This window comes from Lissotriton helveticus, chromosome 2_2, assembly GCF_964261635.1.
Source record: "Lissotriton helveticus chromosome 2_2, aLisHel1.1, whole genome shotgun sequence".
In the NCBI taxonomy this organism is placed as follows: domain Eukaryota; kingdom Metazoa; phylum Chordata; class Amphibia; order Caudata; family Salamandridae; genus Lissotriton; species Lissotriton helveticus.
In genome coordinates, this window is record NC_136060.1 from 24,808,515 (window position 1) to 24,823,631 (window position 15,117).

The 15,117-nt window shown below is 40.8% G+C and overlaps 1 protein-coding gene across 1 annotated transcript in view; it reads right to left on the minus strand.

Moving 5' to 3' along the window:
• The window catches only part of LOC144821717 (uncharacterized), a 714,421-nt gene that overhangs the window by 421,538 nt on the left and 277,766 nt on the right, over window positions 1–15,117 (minus strand). The window contains exons 14-15 of the mRNA XM_078678931.1: window positions 10,742–10,865; window positions 9,909–10,118 (exon numbers count right to left, since the gene is read on the minus strand). Coding sequence (XP_078535057.1) covers window positions 9,909–10,118; window positions 10,742–10,865 — 334 coding nt within the window. The remainder of the gene's footprint in view (window positions 1–9,908; window positions 10,119–10,741; window positions 10,866–15,117) is intronic.

Consider the following 15,117-nt stretch of genomic DNA (forward strand, 5'->3'; position numbering starts at 1 on the left):
CTGAAACCTATGGTTTTTTCAGTGAATTTCTAAGGTTTTTCAAATGCTAATTTCTAACTATAACATCCCTGAAACCTATGGTTTTTCAGTGAATTTCAAAGGTTTTTTTAATTGGTAATTTTTAACTATAATATTCATTATACCTAATGGGTTGTCAGTATCTTTAATTTTTTCTGGGGTGAAATTTTGTAAGTTTAATATCGTAAAAAAAAAAATATTTTTTTTGCTAATAAAATTATATAATGTCTTCTATTTTCTTTAATAACACCCTTCGTCTACCTATCTTGGTAGGTGTGCGCATTCAAGGAGCCATATTGGTAAAGTCGTGAAGAATGCACGTTTGGTTGGCGACTGGTGCACGGTGCCTGGCCCTGCGTAGCGTCATATACGTATGGGGTCGCGCCGGTTGTGCATTTGGTATACGAGGGGTGCGCAGTGCCTAGCCCCGCGTAACGTCATGTACATATGAGATCTCGCCGGGTGCGCGCCTCCCATAAACAATTTTAATGTTTCGAAACTATACAGATATAACTTTCATGTTTATATGAGGGCAAGACATTATCTAAACTATTTATCAAAATAATATATTTGTACTTGTAATAAACTTATATTATTGTTAAATATATTTTCACGAAGTCGCGCCGTGTGCGAGCTAGTTGCGCGCCGGGTGCGCAACTCCCATGTCACTGTATAAGAAAGCATTTCATTGGTTCATAAGTTTTCTCAATGTAACAATTGAAAGACCCCACCCATTTTAGTCATTCTCTCTGTAGTATCAGTGGATTGGCACCTCTTGTGGTTTTGTAGCTATTCTGTACATTTTTGGGGTGTTTTTTACTATAAAATTATTGAATTGGCTTTTTTCAAATCCGGATCCACAACTTCTATCTGATGATGAAGACATCTAAGAACCACCTCCCAAGAAAAGACCTGCTTCCATTGTCTGGAAGTTTTTCACCATCCCAGATGGTGAAAGCAAAGTTAATGCTCGGAAGGTGAGCTGTACTTCATGTACTCGGATTTTGTCAAGAGGAAGTGACAATAATGTACTCATGTGGGACATCGAGTATGTACAAGCACCTGCAGAGAACTCATCCGAGACATTTTGCACGAGAGCAGCTGCGACGTGCACAAAAAAACCTACAGCAAGGTGACCAGGGAGCTGGTCCCAGTACATCTGGAGCGTCAAGCACCTCATTTCGAGGTCCGGACATTCGCGTCGAATTTGCCAACTTGCAACAACACTGCATGAAATGCAAAGCCATATTATGTTGTGGTGAACAATCTGGTTTTTTTTATTTTTTATTTTCTCCTGGTACATTACCATAGGCTTTGCTGAATTTGTATGGAATTTTAGGAGTCAACAATAAGAGTTGTTGTCCACTGAGATGGTTACATAGTTTACATCCACATCGAGTTTAAGGTGAGACTTATTAAGTGCTCATAGATTTTTAATATAAACTACAATTACAACTACCACTTTATATTCACTGTGCAGTTATTGAGTTCTGCTTTTTCCTTTTAAATAATGAATATAGATTGTGATATAGGCAGGAACTTGTTAATAGAATGGCATATAGGCAGACTGACTCTAAATTCATATAACGGTGATTAGAATGGTATATAGGCAGGATACTTAATGAAGATTAGAACTATATTAAGGGTGTAGATTGGTTTCCTGCTCTTTGGCAAATATGGTGACTTTGTGTCTTTTGTTCTTACAGCCCTGATGAAGTCCCGGAGGGGACGAAATACGTAGGCTGTAATCGATGACGTATGTTTAAGGCCAAGCCAAGCAACTGTTTTTTCGCGAATACCGTATGAAATATTTGTGGACTTGTTTTCATTGAAGGATACTGAAGCAATTAAAAACAACTGGAGACATTGCTGAAAGAAACCTGTTTGGAATCTGATTCTTTTGTTTAATGTAACTTGCATATTTTAAAGCTTGTGATGTGGTGAAAATATATTCAGATGCTCCTTGGGGTGCTGTGAATCTGTGGATGCTGTTTGTTCTGTAGCAAGGCATCATCGCTGCTAGTTAGTTTTTTGTTTTTTTATTGGAATAACTTTATAATTCCAAAAGTTAAGACTTTAGCCTGCTGCTTTTTTCAGTTTTCTAAAAACACCACAAAAAGTTACAAAATAGTTTTAAAAAAACACTAAAAAATTTAAAAACAAAAAAGAAGAAAAAAAGAGTTATTTTCAGAACTACCTTATCTGGTTAAAAAGAGAAATACCTGCATGCGAATATCTGGGTGATTGCATGAGTAAATGTATAAAGATTAATCAAAGGTCTGCATGTGCAGTGCACAGGTAATTGTAGCACTGCGTGTGTTACTCCCTGGGTCATTGCATGACTACATGGATAGTAACTGGATGACTAGAGTATTGCATGGAGAGTGCATAGTGAATTTATAAGTGCTTGAGTATTGGCATAGTGATTGGATAAGTAAATGGTGTTGCCTAGGTAATTGGAGGAGTGCATGGAAAGTGACAGGGAGATGGCTGGACTGCCTGGGTAATTGGAAGAGTAAATCAGTAGTGTGTAGGTGGTTAGAGGTCTGGATGGGTATTGCATGGAGAACTGTACTGTGCATTAGTTAGTGCGTGGATCTTTCCATGAGTACACTAGTAGTGACTGGATGATTAGAGTACTGCAAAGAGAGTGCATGGTGAATTTATAAGTGCTTGGGTAATGGTGGAGTGATTAGATAACTAAATGGTGTGCAATGGGCAATTGGAAGAGTGCATGGGAATCAGTAGTATGTAGGTGGTTAGAGGTCTGGATGGGTAGTGCTTGGAGTGCTTGGAGCATTGTAGCAGTGAAGGAGTTAGTGCTTGGCTCATTGCATGAGTACATGGGTAGTGACTGGATGGTAAGACTGTGTGAAGATGGAGGTAGTAGCATCCATCCCCACCAAATGGCCTGTCCCTGCCTAGTTCAGCCCTATGCATCATGCCCTAGAACAACACCTACCACCGTCCCTCGAAAAACTCTGTGACATTCACCTGGACCCCGACATGGACTGCTATTTCTACTCTGGTTGCCAATGACACAGCAATCCGGCTGCGGACAAAAGTCTTCCTCTTAAGTGTAACTGTTCATTCCCCAAAGGACTGTAGTTGGCCCACCACTGGGCAAACATGTGGGCTTTGCATGACTGTATACTGCTCCAGCTCCGACACACCACAGAATGTGAACAAAACATTCAGAATCACACAGATGTGTCATGTCTATATACACTCAAACTTCAAATAGTAGCTGAATATAGGGACATAGATTGCACAAAAAATACACCCTGGTAAATTACATCAATACACATCTATGAGCCTGACACACATGGCCAATTAGATGACTGTGAAGGGGTGAACTAGCTGTGGTCTCATTGCACATGAACAACAATCTCACAATCCCCCAACATAGGCCCGCGTACATGAATAAAATGGAGCGGTGTGTAGAAATGTGAAAGTCAGTAGCAGGCCCGAAGGAGTGTCTCCCCTCACATGTTGTCACATTGATCCACATGGCTGGAAGTTGGACACCATACTCACATTGCTGAGGACACGTAAGGGCACAGTTCTATCAGCAGCTGTCACAACCTCAATCTCTGTCGCATAGAGGTGGGGCTGGCTAGAGGGAATCACCCCCAATGTACATGTGTCAGTCAGTCCCTCCCTGTGTACTGACAATGCTCAAAGAGCCACACGATTTGTCGTTCTCATCAACACTCATCACAGTTGGACCCTGGTGAAGTAGCATATGTTTTATTAGCATGTGCGTGTCAGTATGGGCAAGACAAGTGCCAGAAACTGCAGGCAAATGCATCAGACAATAACAGAAAGCATAATTACATTTCGAGGTGCACTATATGTGGATGTGGATGCAAAAATGAACACAGATCATCGTGTCAGGGAACAAGAGTCACAGCCCATGGGATCTGCATCACCTTGCAAAGGTGTGTACCAACACGCGTAAGTACATGCACATGCATTCTGAGTCTGGGCCAATGCTGACATGTTCACTGTTGTGATGGGATATGTGACCATTCCTCCAAGATGTAACAAGGTATTGGGACCTCCACAAGATGGACATTAGACCGCACCCTGTTGTTAGATGAAGAAATTGTGAGAAGATTAAAGAAAGACACAGTAGAATTTTTTTAATTTAATTCGGGCTCATTGTCGACAGGGGTGGTATGGGATTCTTATAAAGCATATTTGAGGGCAAAGCTAATAAACTATGCGGCTGGGAAGAGGAGAGTTTTTCGAGAAGAGATAGGAGAAATAGAGAAAAGGATAAGAGTATTAGAAGGAAAATTCATTAATGATTGTCAGAGGGAGGCCAGACAGGTCGAATTAACAGACTTGAAAATTAAACTTACCGGTATCCTGGACAAGAGGGTGAGGGAAAGGTGGGATACAAGCAAGCTAAAGCAATTTGAATATGAGGAAAACTGTGGAAAATTGTTAACCTGGCAGACAAGAAAGGACCGGGTGAGGAATTTAATACAAGAAATCAAGTGTCAAAATACAGGTAAGGTTTTAACCAATAGAAAAGAGATTGAAGAGGCTTTCCATAATTATTTTTGTGCCCTGTACGAAGAAGGATTGGTGTCATCTGAAGAGGAGAGAAATAGATGGCCTACAGAGGTGGAGATAGTGCCATTGGAGGGTGAAAAAACTGCTTTATTGAACGCACAAATACAGGAGGGAGAGATAGAACGGGCACTGAAGAAGGGTAAGCGGGAGAAGACATCCGGCCCAGATAGCCTGACCTTAGAAGTTTACATTACACTAAAGGAGGTGCTGACCCCAATACTGACGAGATTATTTAATGAGCTATTTATGCTGGGATATCCCAACCAGAATCCTGGTCAGGAGCTACAATCTTGCTGATTTTAAAACCAGGCAAGGATAAAAATAGTTGTGAATCCTATAGGCCGGTGTCACTGTTAAATTGCGATTGCTAGATCTTTTCCAAACATCCTGGAAGACAGACTTAAAGGCCTAAAGGGTGATTTGATACATATAGACCAAAAAGGTTTTATGCAAGGTAGGTTGCTATACGAGTTAACCTACTCCCTGATAGGGGCAATATATCTGGCGGAAACAAATAATGCAACTTTAGTGGTCATTACCTTGGATGCTACCAAGGCTTTCGATTGTGTAAATTGGGCTTTCTTGGCATCAGTTATGGAAACTGCTAAATCGGGGGATAGGATCTGCAGAACAATTGCTGGGTTTTATAAGTCACCAAAGGCAAGAGTTTTAGCAAATGGTGCTTTACAGCCAACTTTTAATATAAAGAGAGGGACAAGACAAGGATGTCTGTTGTCTCCATTATTGTTTAATTTGTATATCGAACCCTTAGTTAAAAAATTGAGGGCGGAGGCGCAGGTAATCCCATTTCAGGGCATAGATTGGGTTAAGAAACTGGCATTATATGCCGACAAACTGTTGATATACACGGCGGATCTTGAGAACACAATGAAATACGTAGTAAAAATTGCAGAAGATTTCGGGAAAGTATCAGGGTACGAAATAAATAGAGATAAATCAGGGATTATGGTGTGGCACCTAGATGGAGGGGTAGAAAACATCACAACGGAAATGAGATATTTGGAAGTGAGAGTGACCCAAGATATCAACAAACTAGCAGAAACTAGGGCAGGACATTTAAGATACGCAGGTGGTTTTGCTTCGCTGCTGTTTTCAACATGCCAGTGAACAAGGGCAGTAGAATGCCAGAAACGCGTCTGGCTTTGTATTTGTGGTCAGAGTGCCAGGCTGTATGCTTCTGCAATCCTGTGATTAAAAGGTCAACAGCTCGCTGTGTGTGGCGTCTTCAATTGGGGGCAACTCTTCTACTCCTATATAGATATATATATATATATATCAAACAATAGGTTGCCCTCTTTGAAGATGTCACACACGGGGAGGTTAAAGCACAAGCACCGCCGGCAGAAGCAGTTTAAGCCAGCCCGCTTCCCCTCCACTCTGAGATTGCCAAACGCGTTTCGAGCAATGTATTGCTCTTGATCACTGGCGGCGGTGCTTGTGCTTTAACCTCCCCGTGTGTGACATCTTCAAAGAGGGCAACCTATTGTTTGATATATATATATATATATAATATATATATATATACAGACACACATATATTTATGTGTGTATGTTTAAATAGGTATATATTTATATCTAGTATGAAATGTTACATTTATTTCATTTAAATTATATTATTGTTATATATTAAAATATTTAAGATGTACTATTTTAAACTATATGTATATTACAAAACAATATTTTTGTCTGTGTTTTGATGATATTAGTGCGAAACAAATTAAAAGAAATATTTTTGTACTTACCTATATAAGTATCGGGAAATTATATTTATGTAATCAATATGTTTGACACAATATTTCTGTGGCACGATATTGATGTGATCGATATTATGCCAATGATCCATTAATGCGTTCAATGGAACATATTTCCATGGTTTAAAAAGATCTACAGCTCATTTTGTCCCGCATATGGAGCCTGTGGAGCAGGGGGTTAGGGCCAAGTGTGTTGAGTAGATCTGAAAGGCCTAGTAGTCATGCTGGATGAAGCTTTTGCCTGCAATTTTGAGTAGGCCACACCACACATTAAATAGTCTGATTTCTGTTCTGTTTGCATTCTGTGTTTGGGTCCAAACTAAATCTAATGTTTGACAAGAATGCTCTTTGACTTGATATATATTTCTAGATGGAAGGTCTGAAGTAGGGTGGTAGTTTTGCAGCTGTGGTGTCTAGAGCGGTGCATAAATGCTCCAGGGACCATGCCCTTGTTCGGGCTGCTGCTGTTCATCAATTTGGGTAATGTGTTGGATTGCTTTTCTGCTTGGGACAATGCAATGGCAGCAAGGCATGTGCTCCATATGTCTTTTACCAGGTCTGAGGTTTTACAGGAGAGGGAGCTCATCATCTATTCTCACTAGTGTGTAAGGATGGGGTGTTTACAAGTTGTCAATATAGTTTGCTGCTCTGATTTGTTAGAATGTGGCAGGGAGTTGCACAGCTCCTGGATTTGGGCAAGGATGAAGCTGTGCACTGACCTAAAAAGTTACCTTGGACTATTTATTGCGCATTTCATTATGTTAGCAATTGTTCTTTTTTGTATATTGAAGTGGTGGTATTCTGTTTGAGCTACTTTAGGGACTGTAGTGAGTTTGGAGAAGTTTTTTTTTTTGTTTTTGCCCTGGGCTATTTTAGGTTTGTGACATCTTGTTTTGTGTTTTTCAGATTTTCCTTGATTAGTGTGTGGCCCGTTTGTATTTTTGAGTAGACGGGTGCACGTGTCCACTGCTAGAACAATGCTTTCAGTGAAGGTAAAACGGGTGAAATCAGGAGAGACATGGTGAGAAAATATCATGAAATGTTACTTCAAGTGGATCTTGAAAACATTTTGAGGAATTTTTTTGTGATGGAATACATTAGGGTTAGGAGTAGTTTTATTCATGGGACAAGCAAGGGGAGGGTGATGCGGACTATGATGATGAAGTGGTCAGTCACGGTACAATGTGAGTGGTAATAGGTGGGATTTGCAATCCATGATGAGGTACAATATCGACGGTGCTGTTTGCGTGCTCATGATTTAAATTCTGGACACAATTAATGCTATCCCAAAACTAAGATCTATTAAGCTAAGCCCAGAAAAAAGTATCACCTGGCTTAAGGTAGAACCCCTCCTCCTCAGGTGGCCAATGACACCCACTCAACTCCAATAATATAGTGTGAGGAGACATAACCAGCAGTGGTACATAAAGATTCAGTATTTTTTTGTGATCGCATTCATCTGTCCATTCATTAACACTCATCTACATGAAAATGAGACTATTCATTTCTAAATCAGCACAGGAAGTGGAGTAAATTGGTCCCTTTGTAACAAACATAGTAAGGGGTGAGGAATGTGATGACATTATCTGGTATGGGGTCTCTAAGTAACACAGACTTTCTTGCTACGGGTGACAAAAAAGGTTGCGCTGACAGCCATATCCAGCAAACTAAGTTTGAACATCATAAAATGTTTCTCATGGTTTGATTAGTGAAGGCATTAGTAGACTGGAATGTCTGTGCATGACTTTACGACTCTGCAGACTCAAATTTAAAATGATTTACTGCAATTTAAATATCTGGACTGACCTTATAAGAGACCGTTAAGAACAAAAAACAGGTAGGGGAACACATGGGGAGAAATATTGCCTTTAAGCGGGAAATGGTATAGCCCCAAGTTTTTAATATAAAATCTGGGCCTTCGGTGGTCATATCAGTGAAAATAAAAGATTTAAAAAATATATGGTCTACTGGAGCTCGTGGAAGACCATTTCTATGGACTGGAATCTAGAGGATGCTAAAGTGATTCTGGTATTTTACTCACCTCTGCTGGTCGTTTTCTATCAAGACAGTTAAATAGAGCAGTTGAACAGGAAAAATAAAGTCCCTAAGTGGAAGCAGACAAGTTCTAGGGCTGATCTCCAAAGCCAATTAAGTACATACACATATAAGTATATAATAAGTATATACTAAAGTATATACAAGAGGTCTCGAATGCTCGACCTAAACAGAAGTGGGAAGAAGTGCAGCTTGGGCTGAGACAGAGAAGGCTTTTAAAGATACTAATGCTAGCCACTTTCTTAGACTGGAAGCTAAGGGTTGTATTGCTCTCAATCAATCAAACTTGATCCAAGTCTTCGACAATTGCAGAGGGCATACATTTGACACAATTATCCAAAGTTCCACTGAGTTACCTACTCTTGCCCCAAAGTATAAAACGTGCTGTGAGATCAGATCCCACTCTCTTTACTCGTGGGATTAGTATGGTCCACTTAGAAAAAAAAGACTTTTGAGACCGGCTGTAGGAAACTTGTACTCTAGTGGAGAAAGAAATGATTGACGGAGTGGGTGAGATCGAAAATGATGTTGGGTGTTAGTAGGTACATGCTAATCGTCCTGAATCCTGAACACAGGTGTGCACTTCTTAGACTGAGGTTGGGTCTTCCTGTCGTAATTTCAAGAAAAAGTAGAGGTAACAGAACTGGATCATGGAGGATGAAATCTCAAACGCTAAATTGCTGTCTCATGTTCTTCTGATATGTCCTAAATACTTGAAGATTTTTTTTATGTCCTCTTTTTCGTGACAATTCCATCCATTTAATGGAGCTTCTTTTTCTTTTTGCTTTAAATAATCATTGAGTTGCCTTGGCACTAGCATGTTTCTTAAAGCATGGTGTTCAAAATGACGAGGTTATTTGATACATGCTTTGTGTAAATTCTGTAACTGATTTGTATATGTTTATATGTATTTACATATATGGAGATATGACGTTATTTGAACTGTATAGTCTAATTAACTCATGTATTAACAACAATAAGATAATGGCGGGGAAATAGTATCTCATTTGCAGTATAGATGCAATGTGGCGCATCACAGCATCTCACATGGAACTCTGCCACAGCCTCTGTAATCCAAAGTTTTGACAGTGACTCACTAATCCTGACCAATGTTAAAGAGTGTGAGGGTTCATTTAAATTAGTTTGCGGGTTATTTTAGAAATAGCTATGAAGTTTCCATAATAGATAATGCCAAGCACTGCAGCTTCTCCAGCCACATGTGATCTGCTCTCTTGCCACTCTATGAGCATTGGTAAGCATCTTCTGCATATGCGGTCTCACCTCACCCCCATCCAGCCATGGTCATGAGCAAATGACCTCTTGGCGCCTGACCCCAGCTACACCCTAACCATGTGCCGGGGGTCTCATAACCGAGGGATTAAAACCTGACTCAAATAATTTGCAGAGGGATAGTGGTCTAGTCTGATGCTACTCAATGCTGCACAAATCTGCTAAAAAGGTCAAACAACCATGCTTTACCTCCAAAGCCTTTAAGCAGGAATGTTCCGAGTTGTCAGATGTGGATAGGATGACGTAGACATGCAGAGGCAGTTCTGCAGGTAGCCAGGACAAGTTAACATCACCTTCATCAGCCAACTCATCCAAGTCATCTAGGACAATAGCCAAAGGCCGCTCCTCGGTGGCAAACTCCAGCAATGTTGAAAACTCATTAATCAGCTGTTTGAAATCCTAAAAAGGAAAATTCACAGTAAAATAAGTCTGAAGGAGAAGAGGCCTGCCAAAAGTAAAAGAAGAAAATGAAATGAGCACAGAAGAAAGAACATTTAGGTGCACTGAAAGGTTTAACAGCAGGCTATCCTTGTCAGAATATGTTCTGACATAAATAACGTGTACTAAAATAGCCTACACATGAGAAAACACAAAATCTACACCCAAAGGGCAATATTTTTGTAACCAATCTTCAGCACATGATATATACGTCAGAGAAATTTTTGTATACGATATTCTGACATGCAACCAATTGAGTGGTAATTCTTCATTGGTGCCACATGCTCTGAAAAAAGGCCCTTGTGTTGAAACGTAAAAGAATATTGCAATAACCAAGTTTAGAAGCCAAACCTCAAATCAGGTTATTCTATTGCTCTGTTTCACTGATCCATGATATATTTATTTATGCCATTGGTGTCATCAGGTTCTGCTTCACTGATCCAAAATACATTTATGCCACCAGATGGCACTTTCTAATTCAGAAGTTTTTTATGTCATATTTGATGCGTTACATAAATCCATGTGCATAACAAATTTATTAAAAGACAATGCCAAAAAAGTGTTTTCTTTTCAATTGCAATTACCTCAGATATGTTTGTAGAAATATTGTAAATTTTCGTAATCTGGTAGCAAATGTTGCGTAGCATAAGGCGTATATTCTTACTCTCACCAGTGACACCAACAAATCTTAATACGACTCTTACATCCCTGTGATTGTGATGAAATAAGAGAAGTTAATGAGATGTCTGGAGGGCATAATCAAAAATTAATAACTTGCCATTCATATCGCGCTACTCATCACAGATGTTGCTGCACTATAAATAACAAGTGCCATTCCATAGAAACTCTACACGTGCTAAAAAGATCGGCAACTCCACGTTCATCAGTTTTGTTACCTGCGTTTTACGGAGTGGAAAAAACAGACTTGGCTCCAATCCAAAAGGACAGCAAGATATGTGTGCCAGGATTAGAATCCCTTGCTCTTTCTGCATGGTCACACCAGTTTTTTGGCTCCCTCTGGCATCCTTTAATGAACCCGTTTTTGTTGGCTTTAAAGATCTTGTGTGCACTTTTTCCCTGCTAAACAGTGGTTAAGTGATTGTGCTGTCTCCCAGAAATCTAGTAAAGTTTGCATATATCTCATGTCAATGGCGTAATAACATTATTCCCCGCAGCCCCAGTGATGGCGGGGGGGGGGGGCAGGGGGGGTGAACTTCAGAGCCCCCCAGAGCCCCCCTCAGCACAGAACATTGAGCAAAGTCGTAGGTGGTGGGCCAGGGGGCCCTTTCATTTGTTTTGCTGGGGGACCCCCTGAAGTTTCGCTACGACACTGCTGATTGGTACATTATGTTTGTATACAAGTCCCTAGTAAATTGTACTACATGTCCCTTGGGCCTCTAAATGAAATGCTGCAAATGGACTGCAACACTCATTAAACCACCCACTGCAGTAGCCTTTTAAAACCTGTTTCGGGCCTGCTACTACAACATGTAGTGCAGTTTTAAACTGCTGTTCAACCTCGTGGAATCAATTTTTTTCCAAGCCTAAACCTTCCTTTTTAATACTGCAAAGTCACCCCTAAGGTAGGTCCTCAAGTCTCATAGGGCAGGGTGGGGAAACATCGTTTATAACGCGGTGTTTACACCGCACTACCTTTACAACGATGCCATTACAACGCAAGTTGTTACTACGACTTGCGCTGGATGGCGCTGTTGCATAAGGAATAATGTAATTTTATATGCCAACACCTTCCCTACTGTTACGTGGGCTGGTGTTGGAATATAAAATTATAATAATCCTCAATCCGCGCACAGCAACGCAAATTGTTGTAACGACTTGCATTGTAATGGCAGCGTTGTAAAGTACCGCGATCTAAAAGATCGCGTTGTACTGACGTACATCCGCAGGGTGCATGGTATTTAAAAAGTTGGATATGTGGGGATAAGTTTTACATGTCCTGTCAGTGAAAAACTCCTAAAGCCGCAACTGTCCCATAGACAAACAGTGGGTAACATTACTATACTTATTAAGTGTTAACTACAGCTTGGGACCTGATAGAGATATGCTGTTTTCACTCAAATGATTTGTAACTTAAAATCTCCTTTAATGGTTAAATCAGATTTTAAGTTACAGTTTTTTAAATGAGATGTTTAGAAAGTTGACTTTTTCTGCCCAAACCAACTCTGCCTTTCTGCCAGTGTCCTGGGTCACATGAGCGTGGATGACTCTGCTGTGGTGAGTTGTGTAGAGCTTAGAGAGAGTGAGACAAACAAAGCCTAGGTGTGAGGGGAGAGGGTCTTCCTGACAGGATGGCTGGAGAGGAGCTGTCCCCTGCCCTAGTTAAATTTGAAATGGCCATACTTGCAGCACAGACAAAGGAAACTGGCACCAGGCCTGCCTTTGCAGTTGTCACCCTAGGCCATTTGGAGCCAGCCCAAAGGGAAGGGGAAGAACTGACCAGTACCAGTTTTGGGGGTAGTTCAGGGAACTCACCCTCACAAAGACTGGCACCGTGTATAGAAGTGGGACGTTCAGAATGTCTCATCAGAAGTCTTCTGGACCTTTGGAAGATTCAGAAAAAGGAAAGCCCTTCTGACTGAGGAAGGAAGATATAACCGGTTTGCCTTCAACCCAGACCACCCAGAGTGACTTCAAGGGTCAGTTGGTTTAGGATTGCCAGTCACAGCCAGCTGATGCAGCTGTAGAGGGAGGCTACGCCACTCCCGATAGCAGCAAGATTTCGATGTGCTATCCAGCCTTGTTGGTGGCCAGGAGTTATTCGAAAATGCCGTGGGTTCAGGCACCAATATAGATGCCGCAACATCGCAGTGCAATGCCTGCCTGCAATATTGGATTAACATCAGATTATTGCAGTGCCCATGCCAATGCGGATTAGGGCTTTTAAGTCGACTTTTGGAGTTTTTTCTGGAACTAGCAGGAACCCCACCAGCTTGTATATGGCCACCGGGCAGCCTGGTGAATAGCCGATCTATTATTTAATCTTTGCAGCATGAATTAAGTGAGAACACTTTTCACTTTAAGAAAAAAAAACACAAAAAGGTTAGTGCCATGATCTTGTGTGCAGGAGGTGCGTTAATATTAAGCCCTGAGCTGGTTGATATTTGTTAGGAATTCCATCCAGTGGGACGCACCAAGGCAACAAGTGAAGTGAGCAAGAGTCTCCTCTTTCCAAAGTTTTTCAGACCTTTGTGGTCCTTGTGAACCCTCTGTGAATAATTGTTCTACGCAACCCTTCTGGGTATCTGTGGCTGGGCATTTAGCTGGCTACAGGGCGCTACTGAATGATGCTGGGAGTTATCTTCTTGACTCTCGTATTTAATCACATGGACTGGAGCCGAAACCTAAAGTAAAGTCCATCTCTGTAGTCAGGCAGAACAAGATTGGTTACTTAGTTAAAAGAGGAAAAATGGCTGATTCTCTTCCTTCTCGCATAAGGCACTTGAAAAGCAAGCAACCACTCATATTCCACAAAGCAACACAGAGACCATCTTGGCTCAGTGACGTATAAATGACTTGAGTATCACAAGATGCTGGAGGGCTTGCTTATTTATCTTGAGACACTGTTACTGTTTTGTTGCCAGTTCTGCTCAGCTATTTAATTCAGGGGCCACCTCAGGTATCAGTCAAGTGCATAGGGCAGCTTCACAAGATAAATGCGCACAAATATACAATGATTATTGTCAGTAATCCTTGCCTGGCAAGAGAGATGGGATGTTCACAGCAGGGCAGAAAGAATGGAGAGTCTATCACAAGTGTGCAATATGTTGATGGATGCCATTGCTATCCTCTACTAGGCAAGAGGATCCTCCAGTAATGAATGAGGGATCCACTACAACACTTATAGAGGGGTGTATTCTTAGTCAAACAAACTCAACTTCAAGCATAATAGCTGCATTGGGATGACAGCAAGAGGGAAAGATGGTGAAAGACAAAGTCAAAATGTAAGAGTGCTGCCGCCCCCCATATCCAGTGACAAGGCTAGCTGGGTCAATGGGGCCACTGTTATGTTTCAGGAGATCCTTATGTAACTAAGATACTTAAAAGTAAATCAAACAATGTTTGCAAAGGCCATGGGGCCCAGATGCAGGGGCTTGAGGAAAACTTAAATATTCTGTCTAACCAAGTACTTGAGTTCCAGCAGAGAGTCTCTAGCTGTGAAGAGACACAAAGAACGTCCTTGCAGCAAGCTTCACACTTCTAAAAAGAGATAACCTCATTAAAAATCCAACTAGAGGACCAGGAAAAGAGAACGAGGTGCTCTAATTTGAGATTTGAGGTATACTGGAGTTCAACGACCAGAATACTACTGTGGTTGGAGGTTGTGGAGCAATTGATAGTAACTCATGTCATCCCTGGGAACAAAGACAACCTTACAATAATGAGGGATCAAGTTCAGCTTACAGCTAAACCAAGCAGCTCAAGACCCAAAACTATAATGGTAAATTCTAGGGATTACAAGGTTAGAGAATTGGTTGTGACAGCAGCACTCAAGAATAAGGATTAAAGAACTCCTAAAGTGTTCAGTTTTCAGGTTATTTCTTATATGTCTTTCGAATCAGCAAAAAGAAGGATGTTCAAGTACATGCTTCTTGACTGTTGATGTCTAGGTGCCCAAGCTATGTGGTTATCACCTGCTAAGTTGAAAGTGTTGGCAAAGGGGGCTGCCCATGTTTTCTCAGATATTGATTCTGCCTAGGGGGTTCTTAATGAGCTTCAGAAAGGTGCTAGAAAATAAGTTTGAATATAATTATGATTAAGGAATAATTAAGTCATGTGTTGATTCCTTTTTTCAGACTCATGATTTGAAGTCTTATATGATGCAAATAGACATGAATTGTCTGTGTTGGAGTTTTGTATAATTTTTTAATGAATTTTGTTCCATTTATGGAGTTTGAAAAGGCACAACACTGGTTGCTTATTATAGATTAAAGGCCGGTGA